General features: G+C 35.8%; 1 protein-coding gene across 1 annotated transcript in view; it reads right to left on the reverse strand.

The window, feature by feature from the left end:
- DPP6 (dipeptidyl peptidase like 6) overlaps positions 1–26877 on the reverse strand; it is a 2722860-nt gene that overhangs the window by 491456 nt on the left and 2204527 nt on the right. Inside the window, exon 14 of the mRNA XM_044066886.1 lies at positions 3727–3818. Within this exon, the coding sequence (XP_043922821.1) occupies positions 3727–3818 (92 nt within the window). The remainder of the gene's footprint in view (positions 1–3726; positions 3819–26877) is intronic.

Below are 26877 nucleotides of genomic sequence, written 5' to 3' on the forward strand. Positions count from 1 at the left end.
TTTGTATGTATGCATTTATTTATTTATTGACCAGGTTAGTCCCTCTATGCTTGTAGCCTCTTTTCAGGAGAGACACCTGGTGATATTTATATTACTACTGCAAAATTGCCCAGAGCATCAGGGACCTTCTGCCTGTTCTTTTCAATAGCTCACATTGATGTAAAAGATCTTACAACACCTACCATCAATGCAAGCACATGTGGCCTCAATTTAACATCTCAACTGAAGGAGACATACTAAGTTGTACAGCACCACCTCTATGATGTCCTAAAATGTCAACAATCCATCTACAAGGTGTGTGAGTAGAACCTGTAGCCTTCTATAACAAAAGCAAGTATGCTCCCTGTTGCACTACTAACACTGATTTCAAATTTTATAGCACAAACACTGATGGCCATTTCATAAACAAAGCAATTGCAAATTGAAAACTGACTTATCATGCGAAAACAGTTCACTTTTCTACCATTGAAACTCTCATTCATTTAAAATGCACTCAGCCAGTGGTGGATTAAGTGTACATTGGTTTCTGGGCTATTTTCAAACCACGGGCTCCATGTATACAGTTTTAGAATTATGAATAAATGCATGTGTTACCTTTATGATTCAATGTATTTCTTGTTAAATACAACAACATTTATTAGGGTGCATTTTAAATTTGCAGTTTTGAACATTTTTCTTCCATTCCAGTAAAGCAAAATGTATGAACTAATAAGTTGCAAAAGTACTCATTTCAGAACATGTCAGGTAGCTCTAATGATAATCCAACTTTAAGGGTCTTGTAGTTGATGTAGAAGATTAAGGAATATTTCCTGTAGTCAAGGTAAATGATTTGAGCAAGTTAATCAAATAGCCTGCCCTCTATAACAAGGGCATTTTGCACACACACACACACACACACACACACACACACACACACACACACACACACACACACACACACACACACACACTCACACACACACACACACACAAAACCCTCAACCAAAAAATACAGTTTCAAAGTCAACAAATTAAAAAAATTAATGAAGCATCTGAAACCTTATTCATTAGTAAAGTCTCTGAGTCTGCTGTTCACTTTTCATGAATTGTTCTGCATGTGTCTGCATTGGCTGCATGAAGAATTGTCACTATGGAGACAGCAAAATACTTCTTTTTTTTAATTATGATACATTTTTTGCAATTGATTTCATGTTGTGGTCCACCAACCAGCAGGCCCTAGGGAGTTGCCTAGGTTGCCTAATGTTGTATTGATCTCTGGCCATGATTTAAAGTTATTTATATCCAAACCAGTCTGGTTTCTTTTTAGAAAAAAAAAATGTCTTCAGCTATTCAATTGTTACACTTTTTACAATTATCTATATGTATCTCCTTCTCTCTCTCTAGATATATATATATATATATATATATATATATATATATATATATATATGGATCTATATCAATTTTTCAAAAAAAACTAAATACCAAATATCTGTTTGTTGAACCCTATCCATCAAACTCTTAATCCATCGAATGATCAGTTAAGCAAACATTTTCCTATGGAAAACAAGCAGTGGGACATCATTGGGAATTTGTCCTTTTTCCCACTGTAGTGCAATCTCAGAGTTGATATATTTAGATTGTGGCGGCACAGCCCCGCACATTGGGGGGTGTGGTGGTGCAGCTTCCTATCATGGTGAGATTTAAAATGTGTGATTTTTGTGATGCTTGCTTAGTTGACAAAATATTTTTTCTCCTGGGATTTTTTGCTTAATCAATCATTCATTGGAGTAAGAGTTCAATGGATAGGGTTCAACAAAAAAGTATTTGCTATTTAGGTTTTGTGATAAAGTGATATAGACCCATATATGTGTATACCCATATATATATATATATATATATATATATATATATATATATATATATATACATATATATATATATATATATATATATATATATAAAAGTGTGTGTATGTGTGTGTGTGTGTGCCTTTCTCTCTTTCTCTCTCTGTATATAAATGGTTTACAACTAAGTTTTTTGTTCGTTTGATTCACAAAGGTGTTTGATTCTGTTCAAAGTTTTTTTATTTTTGTTTCACAAAATTAAATCTTCCTCTTCCTTTAATAATATAATCTATGCGCTTTGTTATAAAACTAAATATTTATTATGTATCAGTGCATCTGATTCAAAAAAATTAGACCTCATGTTTCAGATGTACATCAAGGGTGTCCTCTATTATTTAGTCTTTTGTATTAGCCATCAGTAGTATTGTAAGTACTATAGACCGAAAAGAACTTATAAGCCCATTAATAATTAATGATCAACCAATCAGTTTAGTAGTTTATGCAGATGATCTTCTGCTTACAGTTCTTAACAGCACTGCTTCCTTATACTATACTTTCCTTTTTCAACAGATTAAGGTATTTTCTTGTTATTACATACATTTTCAAAAATCAAAATTATTATTTATTTCATCTTCACAAATGCACTGCTGTCCCACAATAACTGTCCAACAATTATTTTTTTTTATGTTGGCTATTTTCCAACTTTAAATGTTATATCACAGAAGACCAAATCAAAGTGACTTATCTTAAAATGGAAAAGTTAGCAAAAACTGATCAAATATAAATAGCATCTTTTGCATGGAAAATTTATTTATTCTGTTTAAAATTCTATACAATTTCATTATGCAAGAAAAATACTACAAAGGCATAAAAGGATTTGGCTAAAATTTTACTGGTGAGGTGTCTCCCCAGAATTCCCTGAGCAGAGAAGTCTGGCTATAATATTAAAGACCCATATATATTTGTTTCATTCAATCTTTAATTAATCAAATGCCATGGAATGTAACTGTATTGGATTGTATTTCACAATATTTAAGTCAAATTTTGGCAATTATGATTATTTGCTTAGTATGATACTCTTAATACATCCAGATCAGCTTATGTTCATATTCAGAATATGCCATATTTATTAAAAAAGTATAATATACTTTGTCTGGAGTTTTATACCGGGTTCTTCTTAGTTTTCTTTATGCCTACAACTTGATCTATTAAATAAAATTAATTGTGCTTTAGACATATTAGATTCTCCAACTGATACTTTTGATAATGGCAAATTTCTTCAACAGGTAAGATTCCATTTTTTTATTGAAAATCATCAAGCAAAGAACTTTAGCCATAATAGCATAGTGTTCACATATTCAACACAGCGATCAATATTTGTTTAAGAGAGAAAGTAACATCTGAAAATAGCAGCGATTTTGGCCAATCCGTATAATTAATGTACTTTAAAACTTATAATCTATTGAAGAAATTATATGCCTTTATTTTTGAAACAGAAAACTTATTTGAATTATGGAATGGAATTTATATAACAAGCTTATACAGTTTTAATAACAGATAATGTACCATCAAACTGAAAAAATTTGAAGCCCTATTTATATCCTGTAAAATTGCATTGGAAGTATTCTGCAGACTGTTGTAGCATGGATGTGATTCTGTTGGTACATAGTATAACATTTGGTGATCATAGCTTTTGATCCAGACCTTTGAAAATACAGGGAATATTATTGGTAAAGAAATTAATTGTGATTTTTCATTGGGATTTTGTGCAAAATTGATGCTGTTTTGCATTCTTTAAGTCTGTAATAATAATTAACATTTATAAAATGAATAAAAAGGATTTAAAAAAAAATCAACAAATTGGTCAATCATTCAGTACATCATTTTAAATTGTACTTACATTTTCTGCCTTTTATCATCATAATTTAATATCTTGGTCACATCCCAGTCTCCTGAGGTGATCGACTGTAGGTTATCATTGGTACTGTTAGGCTGTAAAATATGTGGAATATGTAATTGCACATATACTAGAATGCATATATTCCTATAACATTTCCAAATCTACAGCAATATATGCAAAACAGAAATGCAAATAAACAATAATTATAGCAACATATTATAAAGTGTGAAACATTAAATATAATGTCATATTTCTATTTATCAACTTAAAAACAAAGACATCTATGTTATATTGTCTCAACAGAATAAAAATCTGTTTAGTTGCTGAACTGCTGTACTTATATTTTATTTCTGTACTCAAACGATTTGCCTGTATATCAGGTGCAAAATTCAGAAAGGTCTCTTGTAAAGATCATCAAAACCTTGTGCTGAGTCATCAGGTTGTGTTTGAAACAGATGGCTCTATCAGGATCCCAAATTAATATTTAATGAGTTAGGTCAGTGGCATAGGTGTCTGTTGGTTAGATAATGCACATGACATGAATGGTTAAATGACAAGCCATACACATGCAGCTGATTGCACTTTAAAGCTTTACTGAATGCACTTCAAAGCTTTACTGAAAAGTGACTTCAATACCCTCAGGTCACATAACTCACTTTTTTTTACAGCTGAATTGTCTTAAAGAAATATGAACCTAATCACATGGTGTTGCATTTGACAGTCAGCACTCTGCATAAAGCCACATAACAGTTTAGTGCAGAAGTGTATCATTCTGTGTACGATTTCCCCTAGATGTCTCAAGTTGAGATAACAATAGTCTGTGGCATTTCAATTATGCCTTGAGCTACATGAACAAATAATGGGTTTTAAATAGAACAAATCCTAATCAGTATTTTAAATGATGTGATCGCCCCTCAATTGTCCATTTAGGAAGAATGTAGAAGCTGTCTGCACTAGCAGAATTAAAGGAAAACTACATCCAAAATTTTAAGATAAACTGCAGTACCTGAACCAAGCATCTATGCATTAGAGGATTGAAGCAAAGTCATTTAAATTTTCACATGGGAGCGATTGTTTAACTTTGAACAGACTCTGCAGATGAAATGCTGCATTTATATTTAGTGATACAGACACTGAAGGGAATAGTTTATCTTTTATATTCATACCATGATACTTCACTGAGTCAATCATGAAAAACATTTTCTATTACTATGAATATTTAACCAAGGTGAATTAACCAAACCTATTTGTTGATATGGCTACACAATCAATAGTTTAAATACTGTGGAACTCAATTTTAGTACATGGAAATTATTCCAGCTATGTCTATTTTGTAGCTCATATGTAAGCATATGAAAACAGTCTATGACTTGATTTTGTAAAAGTTCAGACACAGCTGGGTGTCATCCACATAAAAAATGAAAATAACCAAAATCTTCCAAACATTTCCCCTTGTAGCAGCAATCAGTCATTTGCAGTGTAGAAGACATTATACTTTGTAGTACAACAGAAAATACAGGAATGTATGCATAGAAACTTGTTTCAAGTATTACTTTCTAGGATCTGGCTTGAGAAAGACTGCATACCTATTGAAGACGCTTTCTCCATATCATAAAGTATCTGTTAACATGTTAAGAATCACAGTGTCAGATGCTCATGATAGATATGAAAGACTCAATGCAGAGTCAATTGCTGTAGTCCCTTCAAAGTATAAACATAATTCAAACCATGATAAGAGTGGAGTTAATGCAATGATTGTGTCTGAAACTAAACTATATTGCCTTATACAGAACGGAGCAGGATAAAAAATATATCCACTTATAATGTCATCACGTTATCTGACATGTTAATTAAAGAAGAATGGAATGAGAAGAATTCTTGTTACACATTCAGATATCGACTCTGGTTTCTACAAAACAGGAGTAGGAAGATAGAGAAGATAACTTTACGGAAGAACTTGGCTAAGATAAAGGCAATGACATTGTTATAAATAACAAAAAGCTGCTTAGGGCCATAATTTAAAGTGATACATTTTAGGCATAAAACTGGATAACTATCCTGATCTTATTTATTTAACATTTATTTACCAGGAAAGTTTGACTGGGACAGAGTCCATTTTCAGTGGATGACTGGGGAGAAACAGTCCAGACGCATGTTTTTTGAATGTGGGAGGATACCCATGGACATGCAGGGAGGACATGCAGACTCCCTGCGTTCTTCACAAACTGAAAATCTATTCCATAATTCTAAGAATATTGCCAAAGTTTATGGCGCACAGTACAGCAAGCAATACTCAAGCAGAAGACAATCAGTTTGGCTCGTAAAGAATCATGTAAATGAATTAGGCCAGTACTGTGTAAAAAAGAACTAGTTTGTAAAGAGTCTGAATGATATGGCTTATATGTTAGTCCAGATGACCAGAACACTAATTACTTATAGCAGCAATTAAACTAGCTGCTAGATTCAACTTTTTGGGTCTATGACTCCTAAGTAAGGAAAATAATCCATTTCCATTAGAAACATGGCTGCACTGACACACTTAATCCATCTTTTTTCTTTTCTTTTTTCTTTATTCTACTTTACCATCTTCACACAATGCCATATCTAGCCATGGAAAAATGCATGAACAGAACACAGACATATACACACTGGGGGAACCTTACAGCAAGTTCCAGTGATAATTTTATTTTAGACAGTCACCGTGCATAAGGGTACTTGACATACCTAGGCAGTAGCACTGATAGACAATACCCTAAGAAACTTTCATAACTCAATCTTTGTAAAAGTTGATAATGAGTTATCATATCAGGGTTGCTGTCATCTGTGAGGAGTACAAATTAAATCTAACAAGCTAGACATCATGTCAGCTAAATGATAATACCTTTCAGTCTGCTGTTGCCAAATCTATTGTGTCTCCTCAACAAACATACATCCAGAGAATGTCATATACCTGTAATATGTATGGATGAGGCAAATGCCAATCTGGAATCCATTTCAGAAATTATCTGTAGATGTCTAAAACAATCTGTGGATCATCATTACTTATTCAGCAGTTAAAATCCCTCTCACCCCCATAAAGAAAGACTTTGAGACACTAAGATGGGTAGTAGTGCTCATTCAGCCACAGTTAAGTGGTTAATGACAGCTCAAGTAATCAAATTATATTTGTTGTAGCAGCTTTTTATTGTTACTGTTCATGAATTTTCATAGCACAGCCCTCTTCTGATTTACTTAATGAACAGTCTTACTAACTTATTCCTGTGGACATCAGCAAACTAGTTCCAGAGCAAATAGCCTCCTCACATTTGTTCTCAGCATGCTTAATATGAAACAAGTCATACCTTACTTCTGTATCCCAGGTAATCCCTGACAAATGTGATTTTACTTCAGAAGTATTTTATCAGTTACTCAGAATGTATGGACATCTTACCTTCCTTGATGGCCTGGTCAATGTAGTTCTCTATGTAGTACCCACTGCTGGGATGCAGCTTATGACTATCACACAGCACATACCATCTACATCAGTTTTCAAAGCTGATATTCTCAAATTTCAATTTTCATTTTTTACTGCTTTTGTTAAAATTCATTAAGTTATTATTTATAAAATTACTAGGATTACTTTCTGTGTGTGTGTGTGTGTGTGTGTGTGTGTGTGTGTGTGTGTGTGTGTGTGTGTGTGTGTGCATGTAATATATATATGTGTGTGTGTGTGTGTGTACTGGTTGCATGTGTGCACATCCTTAAACTAATACTTGTTGTGTGTGCAAACCCTTAAACTAATACTTTGCTGAAGCACCTTTTGATTTAATTACAACATTCAGTCTTCTTGGGTAGGAGTCTATCGGCATGGCACATATTGACATGGCAATATTTGCTCACTCTTCCTTGTAAAAGCACTCCAAATCTGTCAGATTGTGAGGGCATCTCTTGTGCACAGCTCTTTTCAGGTCACCCCACAGATTTTCTATTGGATTTAGGTCTAGGCTCTGGGCTAAAAGTGACTGGTATTTGGAACTGTTCATGATTCCCTCTACCTTGACTAAAGCCCCACTTCCAGCTGAAGTAAAGCAACCCCACAGCATGATGATATCCGGCCTCCAACAGATGTCTTCATCGGATAGAAAGAAGAACCTGAGTACCATCTGGTGCCATTTTCAGCAGCTCCTGCACTGGCCCAGTTGGGAGCCAACATGTAGCTGTCTACCCACCCATCCACTGAAGCTGTATGTATGTGTGGGGCAGCTATGGAAGGGGAAACAGGGTTGATTATTTCAGAGAAGCCTAGGGGGATTTCCCAATTATTTGTCAGGGAAAAGGTGCCTCATTGTATCGAGGCAGGGGTCTGAAGTCCCTAGATTTATTAAAGCTGCTATTCCTTTGAAAAACAAAAAGCAGACTAAGAATGTGAATCCTGTGGCTTAGGATTCACACAGAATGGCATGGTTTTACTCAATGGCTTTTCAATGCTCTTATGGCTCTTAAGCACCAACACCCAAGGATATTCTGTTCCTGCTTCTGTTTGCTGACTATTACTCCTTATGAACACCCAAGGGATTCTGATTCCTCTGATGAAGAGTATGAATCTGGTGTGAAGTCACTGACTTACTCTTGCTAGACATACTCTCTTTTTGCCCTGTGGTCTGAAGAAGAGTATTCACTTTCTCCTGACTCCCCTTTGAGAATACAGTCAATTTCATGAAGGTACACTTTAAGCTGGACTATTCCCAGGTTTCTTATGTTTAATGAACAGATTCTCCTCAGCTTTTTTCAGTCTCTCTGATAAAGGACACCCTTTTGTATACTTTCATTGCAGCTTCTCAGGCTCCTGATTCTCACCCTCCTGCCCTTAAGTGACTGCATAAGTTCTATAAATTTGCCAAAGTGCAAATGTTTTTGCATAAAAACCCTTCCTCTGATCCTGCTGCTATTTCTGTGGCCACTGATATGACCACTGATAAGGCCAGTACTGCCATGGACAGGTAAGATAAAAAGTATATGCCTCTGCTACCTTGGCTTTAAGGGATATTACTTGCCAGGCCCATATGCCTAGGTGTGCCTTGGGCCTTCTCTCCCAACTTGGCGGCATTCTGGCAGATATGCCTGATTCAGAGGGTAAGACTAATGCCATTTACCTTTTGATCTCTGCTTCTCAGATGGCTCATCATTCTATTAAATGCAGTTATGATGCTTCTGATATCTCCTCTACATCTGAATCTGTAATGAGGAGGTATTCTTGGTTGGAACTATGTCAGAAGATTGAACAGCCAGACTATTGAAACCAAGATCAAATCCTGGAATGTCAAACTTGTCTTCTACTCTAGAAGAAGGAATCACAAAAAACAGTGATTTTGCAGGGAGACAAGCCCCCATGTGGAGACTGCACTCACCACATCCACTGCCTATGCACAACTGCATTCACATAAGTGGAAACTGACTATATGCGCAGTGATTGCGGTACAGTGGGGAGTGGAAATTCATCCACATCCCCACTATACTGCGATCGGAGTTAGAATATTTAAGTAGGGGGGTGTGGGGGGGCGAAGTTTGATTTACATCAGCTCCTATACTGATATCACATGGTGGTTCCAACAACAATGTCGAGTTAAATGCGTCGAGCATTTGGTTCGACATTATGTAAGTTATTTTTTTTACTTTCGGTATTACCATTTGTTTATTTGAATGGAAAATGTTTTTCCATTCAAATAAACAATAGTAAACCTATGTATATATATATATATATATATATATATATATATATATATATATATATAGATAGATATATATATATATTATGTATGTATGTATATACATATATATATATATATATATATATATATATATATATATATATATATATATATGTATATACATACTAACTCCAAGATCATTGCACATTGGGGAAAAGGGCAAACTCCTTCCAGTGAAGAAACCAGTTCAATATTCTGAGAATTGATCTTCTCAGGTTTGATAATCTGGCCATTCAGTCATCTCATAGGGATGTATTCTTGATTGAACTTCCAGACTCAGCCTGATGACATCAATGCCAAATTATAACACTCCCTCTTAGACAACTAGAATCTCTTTATCTGTGCTGCTTTTGAATTGTTTAAGATCCCAAGGATAAGGGTAAAATTATACAGGATTTTAAGCAAATCTTTTCTCTCCACTTCCTAAGTTTCAGTGAATTTTTCCATCTAGGCCTTCCTTTGTTTGTAGGCAGCCTAAACAGCCTTCTAGGTGCAAGACGGCTTCTAGGAGAGTTTTTTCTAACAAGCCTTTTCAGGGTTGCAAAGGCCAAAAGCCTTCTTTAATCAATAAATCTGCTTATGTTTCCCATTCTGCCACTCCTTCACCTCAGTAATTTCTCTGTCCCATAGATTGTCTGCTTCCTTTCTTGTTTGGCAACAGATAACCATGGATGCTTGGGTGCTTTCCATTATCCAGCATGGTTACTTTATGATCTGGAAGTCTCTTCCTCCAGACTTTAGGGAATTCAAATATTCCCCTACTTGGATGACCTTTTGACTCAAGCCCCCTCTCAGAAGCTCTGGCTTCAGGATTTGCACTTAACTATATTTCTTCTACACAGCGTGGGTTCACCCTCAGTCTCAAAAAGTCTGCATTGAGTATAGCTTAGGATCAGCTGTTCACACGTTATCTCAGAGGATGGATCTTCACACAAAAGACAAGAGATCACTGATTTACCTTCACTCACCCATCCTTCATGTGACACTGGGTGATAGGATTTTGATTCCTTTTTAACACCAATTTTCTGTTTTGGGTTTGCAGGAGGACAGAAAACTCACTACCAGAAATCCTATGTGACTAAATAGGAGAGGTTTTCTATTTGGTCTCTCTTGCATGACCTGGGCCCTTTTTCTGTGTGTATTCCAATGGTCCTTTCTTATTTCTGTGAGCTACTTAATTCCGGCTTTGCATATTCATCTGTTAAAGTTCATTTGTGAGCTATTAATACTCGTCGGCCTCTGAAGCTACATCTGGTTCATAGTTTTGAAGCCAATAATTTCTTAAAGGTGCCCTTCATATTCAAAATGCTAGAAAGCCTATTCTTCCTACTTGGGATCTCAGTTTTGTTCTTGAGAAATTGACTCAGTCCCTTTTTGAGCCTGCAGTTTCTTCTTGCTACAACACTGTACTTGGAAGACTGTGTTGTTGGTGGCTCTTATTTCTGCCAAGACAGTCTCTGAACTTCAACCACTCATGGCAGCTCTGCCTCTTTTGACTTTTCAAAAATTATAAGAGCAATGACAGAAAAACAACCACGCTCTGGAGTTGAAAACTGCTGCAATTTATTGTCTTCTTGTACCTTGGCTATACAAGCCTTCACAGGAATAAATTCACAACATACAGTAGTACATTTTATAGAAACATCAATTAAATAATTAATCAATTAACTTTTTTTAAAAAGTTTTTTAAAGAACCATGATACATTGCATTTCCATACATTTATAAACTAAGATTCATTTCTAAATTCAAGCCCCTAGGGGCAAGTGTGCCAACATTCAGTATTAATCTACTTTCCAAATTTAATAGCTTTTGAGCATAATTACCACCATTTATATAATCAGGTTTAGCCAATACACAGAAAAAAGAGATTCAGTAACTCCCCCATGGACTGTATGAAAGTGTTCTGAAATAGGGTTATCCAACCTACAATTCCTAACATCACCTAAATGCAAAGAATACGCATTTTCACTTTACGTCTAGTTTGACCAATATACCATCTAGGGGGCATACAGCCACAATCCACAATATATACTACCCCACAAGATAGGCAATTGAATCTATCTGAAGCCACATATTTCACACCTTTTATTACATCCCCTGATAAATTCTTCACTTTTGAACATACTTTGCACTTTCCACACTTGAACATACCAGTATTTTCTACCCTAGAACCAATGTTATATCTCAGACTAAGCAATTCTTTTAAATTTGGGAACCTCCCATATGAAAAGGTAACATTTTTAGGAAACAAATGGCATACTTCATCATTAAAACAGACAACAGGCCATAAATTATCCACCACACTTTTCAAGACTTTAGAGAAAGATGAAAATTTAGTTACAAAAAAGATTTTTTGGTCGTCATCATCACCATGAATCATAGATCTACAATATCTTTGAACATGCTTACCATCACCTCGACCAATATTCTTATCCAACTTACTTTTACCTCTCTCAATAGAAGTTTCAGAGTACCCACGAGCAATAAGTCTTGCTTTCACATCACAGAATTCTTGTTCTAAAAGGTAATTCTAAGAGGTATGCTCAAAAATACGCTTTAACTCTGCATATGGGAGTGCCTCAATAAGATGAGATGGATGTGCACTACTAGCATACAAAAAGTTATTAGTGGCTGTTTTTTTCTAAAAGGTCTATACTGAACTTTACTATAAATGTCTATGTACAGCTCAATATCCAAAAATTGTATAACACTCATATTAACATCAAATGTAAATTCCAAACCAAACTTATTTTGGTTTAATAAATGAATAAATCTACCAAATTCAAGAGTGTTACCTTTACATATAAAAATCAAATCATCTATATATCTACGATAAAAGATGACTGATTTAAGAAAAAATTCTAGAGTGTACATAAATGTCATTTCAAAGTAAGACATAAACAGAATGGCATAAATGGGGCAAAATTTGCCCCCATTGCTGTACCTTCCTTCTGTAGGTAAACTTTGTTGTCACATAGGAAGTAATTGTGGGTAAGTGCAAATTCAAGCAGCAAAATAATGAAGGATGAACGTGGTCCTTCCCCTAAAATTTTACTAATTGCTTCTAAGCCCCAAGAGGTCTTAATACTTGTATACAGAGCCTTGATGTCAACTGTAGCCCAATAAAAATATTCACCCCATTCCAAATTTTTCACCAATTTACAAAGATCATTCGTATTGTGAATATGTGAAATAACATTTCCCAACTCTTTTTTCAAAAGACTATCCAACAAAATCCTGACATATTCCAAAAAACAACAACAACTAGAAACAATTGGTCGACCAGGAGGATCCAAAATATTTTTATCAATTTTAGGAAGTGCATAGAAAAACAGGTCTCTTGGGGAAGAAATGTGCAAATTCTTCACATCTTTCTGAGTTAAGAAGCCCAATCTCTCACCCCTTTCCAGTAACTCTAGAAGGGCCTCACAGAAATCAGAAACTGGATTATAAGATAACTCAGTATAAGTATGTTCATCAGATAATAAATCAAAAACCATTTTAAAATTATGTGTCTTCCCCATGATCACCCAGTTTCCCCCTTTATCAGCCTGGGAAAACACATACCTATCAGTTGCACTTCTCATTTCTTTAATGGCTAACCATTCTAGCTTTTCTAAATTAAACTTTATATACTGTTTCATAAATTCAGCATATTCAACTTCAACTTTTTTACGCAATGCATTTTCAAAAATACCCAGAGAAAAATATTTTTTAGGTGGATTAAGTCTACTTTTACTAGGCAGCATAGGTACATTAAGTTTCCCATAGCCAGTAAAAAAACGGCTTTCATCAGAGTCAACAGAATCAACATTAACAATTTCACTTTCAAAATTTTCATAATTATATATAGAAATCTCTAAAAGAGATTCATCTAAACTGACATTCTCATTCACAGCTGTAACATTAGAAATATTTTGGCTACTAAAGAAAGCTTTTAAATGTAACTTTCGACAAAAACGTTTTACATCCAGCAAAATGTCAGCAAGTGCAGGGAATTTAGTAGGGACAATTTTACTGCCTTTCATTAGCACTTTTTGCATTACAGGTGTAATAATCAAATCACTAAGTCAGAAACACTCACTTTTTCTGTAGAAAAAAGTCCCAACTTGGAAAAGGAAAAAGTTTCATTAGATATAGTCCAAAGTTCAGTATTTTCTATTTCGTCCCTTTGCTCTACCCTTCCGTTTGTTATTCTCTCGAAAATTCCCTCTATTCTGCTGTTCCATTTCAGTCGATGATAATTCATCAACCAAATCCACTCTTTCTAAAGAAACACTTTTTTTTACTGGCAGTAGCATCAGTTGAGGAGACTTAAGAGTCACGTCCACTACGAGATCTTGCTTCCGCATTTTTGTCATGGAACCTACCATTTCTACATTTCCGTTGCCAGGAGTAATCCAAATTATTTCTAAAGTCATTAATGTCTCTATTAAGCTTTTTCTTCTTCCTTTCAATGACTTCACTTTCTACTTTCACTAATTCACCTTTAGTATCCTTCATGGCAGAGTTAAAATTATCGCTCAAAAGATCTTTCAATAAAGCTTCCTGTACCTCTGCTATCTGAAGTTGGATAGCACCAAAAACCTTCCAATTCTGTTTTATCAGGATTTTAAGCCAGCCCAGTGTACATTGAAGTGAAACAGCTTCCCATTCATCCAAAAACTCCTTTTCATCCTCCCCAAACTGAAAGGCAGGTAGTTTATCTACAAGAAGCCCTCTGGGTGTCACAGAAAGACTCACATACTTTTCAAGGAGACAAGTAACATAAAAAAGGGAAGTTTCCTTAATCATCAATTTCTTCAGCTCGTCATACCTTTTATCAGATGTACCATTCCCTGGAATGGATCAAATCGAGCCAACTTTTCTTCCCTTTCACGTAATAAGTTGGCAAAAAGAAAGTCATTACCAATTCTTTCGGTACTAACCGCAACCGGAAGCATTGCAGCTCACAAGGACAGGGTATCTCTTTTTACCAATCCTTATTTATGCCCAAGGGGGGGTTAATGATTTGTCCTTGAATCATTCCATTCATCTTCCTTCTTTTTTTCCCTTTTCCACAGAATACGCATTCAATTTTCATAGACAGGTCAGATATTGCATATCAGGAAATCTGAGCAGCTTTTTATTTACTAAACCATCTACTCAAGGATTTCTAAGGTAATTTATTTTTGATATTCTTTTCATAGCAAGCAGCTTTCTTTTTCTGCTTGTTCTTATTCAACTGGGGCAGTGGTCTGTTCTGGGTCACTTTTCATGTGTCTGGATACCAGATCCATCTTGAAAGCTTCTACTTGGTATTCCGTTCACACATTCACCAGACATCACAAGTTGGATGTGATTTGTAGGGCCAGGGAAGGTTCGCCTGGGTCACCCTTCATGGGTTTTTGGAGGCCTCCTCTTCTACTTTCCTATAGCTTTTGTACTATCCAAAGACTGAAGAACACTGCAACAGTGATAAAGAAGGACATGCAGTTGTGTAAGATCTTACCATAACAGTAGATGTCCTACTTCTCACTGTTACAATATTCTGTCACTCCTTCCTGCCTCCTGTTACTTTCTATTGCTTTCCTTCTGGTGAAAGGATCTATTTTCTCCTTTTTTCCATTCCTGGATTACATGGTATTGCTTTCTTCTGAGTTTGTTTTGTTTTTTCTGGAGCACTTCAGTTCTGAAGATTAAGTGCTCATACATTATGTCTTTAACTTAAGCCTTGCATGTAAGATGTACATCTGACATATGGCACCTGGAAGTTATAAAGGTTTTAGTATTCTGGACAGACATTTGGCTATCCTTGGCAGGATATCCCAAAAGTGAAGAATACTACTAAAAATAGTGGAGGTTGATTGATCTTCCATGGGGGTTAAGAGTTTTAGGGATAGGGTAAGTACTACTTAACCAACTCCTTGTCCTGCTGCCTACCTCTCCACTCTCACCTTCAATTTCCTTTAATTGAGGTTCTAGGTGCCATTAGTGTCTAACCTCCTGGACAAAAATAAATGTGTAATAGGGCACTCATACTGCCTAACAATAACAAAGGTCCTACCTTCAGTAGACCGCTCATGCTAGAAATAAATTGGGTGTATGACTCAGAGTGTCTAGCAAGGGCCCTGATGGTGCTGGCCTAGTCTCCTGTCAAAAGGAGGAATGCATGGGTCAACTGGATGAAGGTAGTGTAGCAAGTGGGAAGATCAAGTGGTCAAAAACCAAAAACTTAGTATGTGTAGCTATAAAGAGAACATTACTGTTCTTTGCGCATCTGATGTATTGTAGTAAAAGTGACACAGATCATATAAATCCTTTCTTTAGAGTATGCAGTATAACTCCCATCTCTCCTGTAGAGAATCTATAGGCCATAAAACTTGTATTTCTCTTTACAGAAACCATATTCAGAATATATTAATAAAAGGGTAAACTAATCATTTTTTCCAGAATGTTAAGTGATTTGTAAGCAACCATTTTTCATTTCAAACAATTAAAGGATCTGCTAGACCACTGGTGCAGATTTAGAGTTTCTGTCTGACACATTGTTAAGGCACATTTGAGTAGTAAATGGGATAGCAGAGGAAAATATATGGTGTAGTATTGGCTATTTAAGGGTTTAAGTGATTATGGCCATCCCTTCTTCACTTGGGGGTAGATGTTGTGTTCTACTTGGCCGTGCCTTACTCTTGAGGGCTCAAACAAATAAAGTAAATGAGAAAAGCAGGCAGATCACCTGCAGTAATATGTTCTCCAGATAACAGGTGCACACTGAATGCATTGATGTCAATGCAGGTACCTAGAGTAGGCAAAGGGAAAAAATGTCTCATCTGCCATCAGAGCTGTGCTGTACTAGGAAATGACAAAAAAAAAACCTAAGACAATGTTACACACCTCTTCTAACTCAAACAGCCCAAAACAATTTAGTGACATCACAGAAATTCAAAATAACAAACTCTAACTACTGAACAAACAAAGATGATCATAGTGAGCATGGAAGATATCTCTCTTTATCTATCTTTATTCACCTGTCTAGAAATTTTTCAGACCCAAAATAATGAACCATTACTTTTAATTGTATGCCCTTTTCTTAGGTTTAACGTCAGTGCTGAAAACCTTAACCTGAATGCACAACTCCAGTACTGGACTACATAAGGTCTAAGGGGATTCAGATTGTCTTTTACTTGCGTGACAATATATTCAGTTTGGCTAAACATCAACATTTCACTCTCAAATGGAAATAGTCACCAATTACTCTGTCAGTTTAATTCCTGGATCCTTTCTTAGACACAGTCTACCAATATTTGCTTCTGTCCCAAGGACTAAAGTAAACAGGGGCCCAGGGAAGTAAATACTGAGGGAACAAATAGCCAGGGAATTGTTATGGCTAGGCTTGCATAGGTCCAAGGCTGATAGCCTAGTACCAACATATGAACCTATAGAAGCTGATAATTTTATCATACTTTTCAGTCAGGCAGACATGACCATAACAAATTTATATATAAGGCTCTAGGTTGCAAAGTTTCTTGTATAACCACAGTTTCTTATGCCAGACTACATATAAGGAGGACCCACTAAGGTCTACTCTTCAAGTGCAGTCAGAGTTTGCAACAAACTGACCACATTCTTTTCATATTGAATTCACATTTACAGGTCTAGTGTGGCATACTCACCAGTGAATCTTCTCAAAGGGAAATAAATAGAAATCCCATCACTGTATCACAATATTACTTCAGATGTGTTACATTTATACCCATTTGAAATGTTGGGACCCTCATTACTGAGTCCATTAATGAAGAGACCAAATGGCTGAAAAATAAGGACTTGCGTATCTAAAGTATGAGATGGCCATTTCTCTAAGTATTCCCTTTTTGCTGATATATGACAATCTCAGAGTTGGTATATACACACACACATATATTTATATAGATATAGTTCCTATTACCTGATCAAACATTTAGGTTAGTGAATACCTAAATGTCAATCTGGTAATAGTGAAAGAAAAAAAAAACGCAAACGGGTGATTTAATGCAGGGAAAGAATTCTCTTGGCTGTTATGCGGATTTTGCCCCTTTCCTCACTGTAGAGCTGTCTCAAAGTTAGTATATTTAGTTAGGGGGGTGAGAGGGGGACACAGTCCCCCATATCGGGGTATGTGGGGGATGAAGATCCCGACTTCATTTTGGTTTAATAAGGGAATTAATTCCCTACATTAAACTGGCTATTCACTGTTTTAATTTTTCGATATTACCAGGTCGACATTTAGTTATTCTCTAACTTAAACATTCGATCGAGTAATACAGATGCTCTATGTATATTTATGTATGTATATATATGTATATATATATATATATATATATATATATATATATATATATATATATATATATATATATATATATATATATATATTTATGTATGTATATATATGTATATATATATATTTTTTTTTACACACACAAGCACACACGCACACACATATGCACACACACACACACACACACACACACACACACACACACACACACACACACACACACACACACACATACATATATATATATATATATATATATATATATATATATATATATATATGTATAAGTTTTGGGGTGTGGAGGCTTGCTAACCCTGAAAAAAAGAAGTTTAAAGGAGAAGAACAATGTTTTATATTCACTCATCTCCTGCCTTTTTGGTGATTTTTTTGGGTGGCATTTCAACAGGGAGCCATAAAATCACTGTCTGTGCATGACAGTGCAATGCACCTAAGTATCTGTCACTAAGCTCACTGTGAAAAAGCACTACTGCCTACAACAAGGACAAATGCTGATTTAGACAAACAAGCAAATCAGAAGTCATATATTACCTAAATGAACAAGGGAGAACACAGTCCTTACAAGTATACAATTCACCCATGGACTCGACAATGAAAGGAATTTATCATCCAGAACATCTGAATTTGGCAGTGCGTAATTTCATCGGTGTGAACTGGGCAGTTAAGGGGATACCTTCTGAAATGCCAAGGCCAATAATCTTGATCCTCTGAACAACAAGACTGAAAGTTAAAATAATGGATACCAACACATTGCATACAATACAACATTACACAAAGGAGGTAATTCGACTGAATAAACAACTACTGGCCCATTGCTATACTTTCACCACTATCTAAAATTCTAGAAAGATGTATTCACTTCCAACTTATCTCCTCTCATCTTCAGAGCATAGATTTTGACCACATCACAGCACAACCACAGCTCTTCTAAATTTCACTAACACTATAAATAAATTCAGTGGTGATGGCAAAATAGTGCCCTCAGCCGTTTTGGACATGTCTAAAGCATTCGATACAGTTTCCCATCCTAAGTTACTGTCCACTCTAAAAAATCTTAATATCATCCCTGATGCTGTTAACTGGTTTCAAAGTTATCTATCTAACTACCAGCAAGCTGAAAAATGGAAGCAAGATCTATCCCCACTCCTTCCAGTCGCACTTGGAGTCTCTCAAGGTTCAATCCTGGGACCCCTTCTCTTTATCATTTTCATAAATGAACTTAATACTGCCTCCAGTCAAGGATCTATCATACAATGCACAGATGATTTGACCCTCATATGTGCGGCATCCACAATAACTCAACTTCATACAGTTACACAAAAGGCCTTCTCAGATATTGAAATTTGGCTAGCAAACTCACAACTCATTCTTAACCCTAACAAAATTAAACTTAAGATCTTTCATCCATCTAAACCTGCTAACCTCCCATCTAACATTTGTATCACTGCCAGTAATAATACTAGGATCTTCCCAGATTCCCAAGCAAAACTATTAGGCATCAGAATCAACGAAAGACTACAATTGGACATACACATTTCGAACACAATCCAAAAATTTCATAAGAAAATAGGAACAATGTATAGAAACCAAAAATTCTTAACAGACACTGCAAGGATTGTCTTAGCTAGAACGCACCTTCTTTCCTCACTGTTATATGCTGCCCCCATACTCACCAATCTCAAAAAGTCAGAACTGAGCAAATTGGAAGCATGTTACAATGAGACTGCCAAATTTGCAACAAATTCCACACATTCAATTCATCACTGTCAATGCCTCAAAAATCTTTCTTAGGTAGAGGTTCCCCATGTTCTGAACTATAACCACTTAATAATGACTCACAAAATGATGTATAATCCTGAAAATGTACTTTCTCTATTCTCTAAAAAATCTGCTGCAACCCTACTCTAACAATCGTATTCTTCGATCATCTAACAAAGACTTACTCCAAGTAACGAAAGTGTCCAACACAGCAGGCAACTGTCTTTACTTTAACTTTGTTGCACAGAACTAGAATACCCTTCCACACAGTATTAGATCCATAAACAACCTTAATCAATTCAAAATATCTCTCAAAAGATACATATGAATCTTGGCTTTGCACATGTAATATTCCAGGTTAAATACTAACATAAGCATTACTTATACAATTTTGCTATGCATATTTACTCTATTAACCTGTCTCTTACAGCAACTACTCCTCTATAAATAGTTACATTCTGACCTACAACTCTCACCACTGAATTTTTATTAACTATGCTCTACTTGCTTAGGAGAATCTCTTTTCCTAGCTTCCTAACTAATGTTATGCTCTTCCACAAATATAAGTTATGTCATGTATTGCCTATTTTCAAATGTTTAAAACCTTGTTCTACTTGACTTATGTTTAAGATTTTACATTATTATATTGCAAATGTGTTAACATTTATTCTGTTACTATTTTATATTTTTTGTGACAATTTGTATATAAGATATGACTGGTGCTTTTCTCCATGGGTCTCTGCTGAAAATGGGCACTGTCCTAGTCAGACCATCCCAATAAACAAATGTAAAATAAATAAAATAAAATAAAAATATTAAGTCCAGTATTGTGGTATTTCAGATTATTCCTCCTAATCTGAGGAGCAGTATTGCATATAACTGTGGACAGGGTATGGGGGTGTAGTGCAACATATTGGAGTGTACAGATGGGGCGAAGTCCCCCTACAAAAATGTTTAAATAGCACATCTCCAAAGTTTTGTTCGAGTTATGATGCATACAACACAGAGAACAGATGTCTTCTCCTTCTAGTGGGACCATGGCCTTCTGTATTTCTTTTGTCAAGTTTTACTGATGCAGAGGGTTTTTCCTAGCAAAAATAAGACAAATCATACCTGATGCTCCTTGCTAAAAATTGGTAAAGGAAACTGAAATGTCTGTCTTGTTGCTGAGATTTTTACTGACACATAAAAAAAGTTACCATCATGACTTTGCTGTATTAACAGCATGGCAAAACGTTGATGATTCAGGTAAAGAAAAAACAGACAACAACGTCTGCCAAGAGAAAATTGTACACAATCAGGTAACACAGGTTTTCATTGCATATAAAGCAGAAAAACATAGCCCCTTTTTCTGCCACACTTCCTTTTCTCCTGGAGTACATTTGTTTCTTCTCTCATTCAGGTCTTGAATATTCATGTACCAAAATCCATGTAAGCTTTGTCTGCCTGCTTTCCTTGGTCTCCTCCAATGACTGTCATTATGAAAGTAAATATTTTCTTTGCAATATGTTACTAGCATGGCATATCACCAATTGTGCTACCATATATAAAATAAGTGTCATAAATTAGTCAGCTTGTGTATTATATCTGACAAATGTAAATATAGGATATGATACTTTACATTACATGACATTTTTGCTAATTTACTTTTTCCTGTTGTAAGTGTTAAGTATAAGATATAAAATTAGGCTGTTCTGTCTAAACACAGGACAGCACATAATTAAGAGACTACTTTTCTAAGATTTATTTTAGTATGGCAGACTACAGTTTGTCAATTATCAACTGCAGTCTAGATTGTGGATTTAAAGCAAGGTGAGCCATTTTATTCTGCACCTGTGCAGCTTGTAATCAATGCCATTAGAATAAAGTTTCCATACATCTTTGATAAAAGATTTGACCTTGGAATGCAGCAAGAACATGGACTGTGTTATGCAGTGTAGAAAACAAAATGGAACAATTAGTAAATCTTTACATAGAACATCTTCTGAACTTTATGCAGTTAGGTTGCAGATGTACTAGTTATGTTTGTAGCAACTTTCATGCAGTTTATAAGCTTTTCCAACAGAGGCTTTTACTGTATAAAACACCAGTGTAACAAAATAGCTTCGAAAATCATTAAGGAAACAATCAAGAGAGAATAATTTAGAATGGATAAAAAAGGGTATGAAGAGGATAATGACATACTGCAGATTCTGTATATCAGGTGCTGACATAACCAAGTTTTCAACTGATGTATACCCTATAGAATTCTTTTTTAAGAGCCACAGGCTAAAGAGGTGCATAACCTTTTTATTTTGCAGGCTCAATTCTTAAACAATATAGTATGCACTGTTGGAAAAAAATAAATACATTTGCAAGATAGTAATGTGACCGATCAGCACTAAAGCTCAATTCTGGGCCTGATACATACTGACATGTAAGACAATTGAGAAAGTATCTGAGAAAAGAGAGGTAAAACTAAGAATGTAGAAAACTGTAGATGTAACTTTTTATATTATTATCACCGGCCTTAATGTGAACAAACATTCTGGAAATCATTGTAAAAGAGTATGGTAATGAAAATGGGTACTGCAAAGTGATCCTAAAAAAGTGATAACCTACAAACAACAGCAGGATGCTTATTTATAGCGCAATGTTTAAAATGAATTTTCCTTCTAAAAGTAAAGCTGCAGTATGAAAGGTACTTTCGACTATGAAACAAAAAGCAGCAAGTAATATGCTAATTTGCTTCATATGTGGGGGAAGATCATATTGCTAATTTATGAATTAAAGAGAATGATATTCCAGCAATGAGAACACTGAAATGTACAGTCCAGTTCAACAAAGCATCATGCCAAGTAACTGAGACAGTTTTATGTCACTAGGTAATAACCAAGCAAGTCAAAAACATTTTATTTTAAGAAGGATGAGAGGATCAAGCTCTGTTAGATTCTAGGAGTATGACTTCACTCATCAAGGGTCCCTTGTAGTGTAAGAATAAGATTAAAATAAAATCTCTCATCAATCTATACATGCAAATCTCAGAGGGCAAATCAAGTCTACTAAAGCCAGATATGAGCTAAAAAATGCCTCTTAAGCCAAGGACAGCAATAAGGCTTTTTTGGGTTATGTCTGCAACCTTAAAGGTAGCACACAACATTGCACATAACTAATTGTAAATGGAGCCACCTACACTGAGACAGAACATACAGCAAATGTATTCTCCAATAAATTCAACTCCAATTTTACCCCTCTCCTAACACCCACCCATCCATAAATACCATCAAAGACAACTCCATAACCTTCAACTAGGGAGTAGATACTCAATGTGATCTCCAAGGTCAAGAATGCCACATGGATGGACCCCTTACGTATCCCAGGATGTCTCCAAAATAGCATGAAGTACAACATATCAGGACTACGAAAGTCGTTATCTAACTGTAGCTCCCAGACAGACATCATGTCCCATAAATGGAGAACTGCAATGGTCATCCTTCTACCCAAGGGTGGACCATCTACAGAGTTTGGTAACTACGGATAGGTAAGTCTGAATAGTCTCATATACAAAAGAAAAGAATTTGCATGGAAATGTTTAGCAGTGACACAGGAAATCTTCAGACACTCGATCCAACCTGGTTAGTTTTTTTTTTTTCTAAGTCAACCTGGTGGACTTCTTTAAAAAGGCCATTAAAGCAATGGGCAAGTGCAAAATAGTGCATACGGCCTACCTTCACGTGGCCAGGCATTGGATACAATATCCCACTTGGGCTTTGTAGATAAACTCAGAGAATTAGGTATAAAACCCTATGTCACCCACTGGATAGCTAGTGGCTCTTAGCAGGGACCCAAGGACCTAAGAAGTTAGGCTTGGGGAGTCCACCACTACCAAGAGGCTAGTCACTAGTGGAGTCCATCAGGTCTCTATGCTGCATCTTTTCTTTTTTGGTATCAACTTCTCTGAAGTCAAGGTAAGTGCCAAGGGCCTCTTGCTAAACAAGTTTGCAGATGACTGCAAACTAGGTGCAGTCATAGAATCCCCCCAAAAGACACTAATATCGTTCAATAAGGGCTGACTCAGAGAAATAATTGGTGCCAGAGCCATGGTCTAAAACTCAATGTCAATAAATGGATGATAGCATCATTTTGGAAGATAGCTAGCCTTGGAAACTACCTCATGATAGCAAATTCCTAAGAGCAGACCCATTAATCAGGGATTTGGAGATACATAGGCAACAACACGTCCATCAACCATCCTGTGTCTACAGTAGTAAGAAAATCATTCCTTATAAGCAAGAGTATTGCATCTAGGTCTAAGAAGGTCATAGTTCTTCTGTATTTAGCGCTCATCAGACCAGTCGCTGAGTCCAATAGCCACTTCAATATGTATCTGACCAGTCACATGCAAAAACTGGAATGCCCACAGAGGTTCCCTCACAAAAAGGGTAAAGGACATAAGCAACATATCCTGCATGAATTGCTTAAATGCCCCATCCCAGTAGTCATTCTCCTGCAGACTTTGGAGGGGAAATCTATGCCTGACATACAAGGCATTCTTGGATCCCACTCTTCTGGACCTTCTGCATATCTGCAAAACAAAAAATAGCTTCAGAATTACCCAGTCTATGGGCTTAAACCTTGTTTATGATGTAAGTAGAACATGTCGGAGGACAGTGCATGTGTCACAGTGATGTCCTCTTCTCTGGAACAGACTTCCCATCCATGTGAAGCAGAGTTTTTCCCTAACCTAATTCAAGCATTACTTGGATTAGTAGAGAGTTAATTAGAAATTCACCAGTGGTCTGACACCTATGTACCTAAGGGATAGTGGCAGCTGGTAAATGAATGACCGCCCAAGCCCTAGCCTACATATACCCCTTGGAATAATCTTAGGGTTTTAAACTTGTCATATAAATTTGGGATGCATGGCTAAGTTTAAAAAACATTCTGGGTTTATTAGCCTAGTATACACATATGAACCTATAACAAAAACAAAAAGTGGAAGTAATAAGTAGTCATGGTGATAAAAAAAAAATCCACTTAAGCATGCAGAGATTCGGACAGTTCTAGAAAAATTGTTACATAATTTATCTGTAAGCCCTGATTTGAATCATGATATAGCATTAGGAAAAAATGTTTCCCATTTTATATCCCTATGGAACATTTGTGAGGAAAGAGAATCCTTACACATAGTGTGGCAGTCTACAACACTTAACAAGAAATAGTAGAGCAGCAACTTGGTATACCCATTCATTAAAAGAATTGGGATGCAATGCAGGGATAGTCAGAGAAAGAGATCCAAATCCAAAGCCAGGAGAACAGAACTGCAAAGGAGCTGCAAAGTTACTTAGGATTTGGTTATGGTTAGACAGTAGAAATGATGTAGCTTTTTATTGGAAACATGCATTGATCATAGAAAAACAGAACCCAAAAGTATAACAGCTATCACTATAAGAAGTAGAGATAAACTGACAGGAAATTCTAAAATAAAAGTCAGTTCAAGGCAGAAGTATCCATAGAAAACTAAAGTAAATGTTAGTACAGAATTTGAGAGAGAAAAAACATAAAAGGAGACTTGAGTGAGGACTCACTTAAAATGAGTACAGAAAGTGAGTACAGAAAGTGAGACAAACAAGAGAAGGTATGGCTCTAAGACAATTTCTACTACTGTTGAGTACAGTATTTTAACTAATCAACTTCTTTGCAACCGTTGTCTGTAAGACAAGAATGAAGTTGATTTTATAGTAAATTTTGCTCTGAGATATCCTTTGCAGTGGGGTGGCAACACAGAGAAAGAAAATAATGGAAGGGTGACCGATCACTCTAGCATAAGGGAGAGCGACCAAAAAGAAGACGGAGCATGCAAGAGGCATGTCATGATAGCAGAGAAAATAAAACAGAGGATTTTTGTTAGAACTACCCTTTGTAGGAAGAGACATAAAAGAATGTGCATCATCAGTTTTTGGTGGAAAAAATATGCTTCACCTTGAAGCAGGTTAGAGAAGAAAGTAATTGTAAGTACAGTGGCATAAGCAATATAAATATTAAAAAGGGATATCGTAGATGTTACTTTAAGTAGAGCAAAGGAGAGGATAAACAACATTGAAGGAAAAATAATGATCAAGATGTTCTTATTACTTGTTTCCTCCTTTTAATAGAGTGAAAAAGGAATTATGCTTTTACTTCCATGATTTGAACATGGCCTAAGTAGAGGACTTTGTGTGTGTGTGTGTGTGTGTGTGTGTGTGTGTGTGTGTGTGTGTGTGTGTGTGTGTGTGTGTCTGTCTGTAATATGACCTTAATCATCATGCTAGTAGTTTTCTTGATGAAGAATTAAGGATGTAAAGGCAAAACTATAAAACTATCTCTTCGGGGCTTTTGCTGATCCAGTGGTGATGACACTAGTATGGTGTGCTAGGGTCTTCAGTTCAAATCCCAGGTGAGAGCTAGTATTGTCCATTCACGTCTATGATAAAGAAAGGGAAAATGTTCTATTCAATTACTTGTGTGAAAACCTTATATGAAACTACTGTTTTTAAAGCTTGCCCATAGCCATGTATTGGAAGGACACCTGAAGATGAACAAAACTAAGGCAAAAGTGTTAGCCAGATATTAGTGGCCAGCCATAATGGAGCAGACAGAAAACTATTTTGCTTCTTGCCAAAATGCCAGAAAACTGGTTACAAATGTTCTTTGATCCCATTATAGAAGTTGTTTGAATGTATTGCTGATTTTATTGTGAGGCCACTGGTAAAATCTAACATTGAGTACCAGTAAATGCTAGTCATAAGAGACTATGTTACCAACTTTCCAGAACCAGTACCATTATGCAAAGCTAATGCTAAAGCAATTGCCAGAGGACTGGTATTCCTTTCCAGAATGGGCATCCCTAAAGAGATACTGTACTTACTAACCAAAGCACTCCCTTTAAGTAAAGGGTACTACATCGATTATATCAACACTTTAAAGTCAGACAATTAAAAACATTTGTCTACTATCCACAGACCAATGGCATAGTACAGGGGTTTCACAAGCCAATGAAATGTTTACTAAGGAAAGGTAATGATGCAGATGGAAACAATGGGCACAGTTATAATCCCATGTATTGTCTGCAAACAGAACAGTTCAGAAACTTCAAATGAGTTTACCCTATTTGAAATTTTATATTACTGACATCTGATAAGGATGTCTGACATTGTTTTGTAAACTTGGAAAGCAGAAAACACATTATTTAAATGTGTTGTAGAACACTATGTTAGTTTGTAGGGTAGAGTAAAGCTGCTAATGCCCAATGTAATGGAGCACATGCAGAGAGGCCAGGAAATGCAATAATGAGTTTAAGATAAAAATGC

The sequence above is a fragment of the Protopterus annectens genome, chromosome 3.part1, assembly GCF_019279795.1.
Source record: "Protopterus annectens isolate FY-2018-M chromosome 3.part1, PAN1.0, whole genome shotgun sequence".
NCBI lineage: Eukaryota > Metazoa > Chordata > Ceratodontiformes > Protopteridae > Protopterus > Protopterus annectens.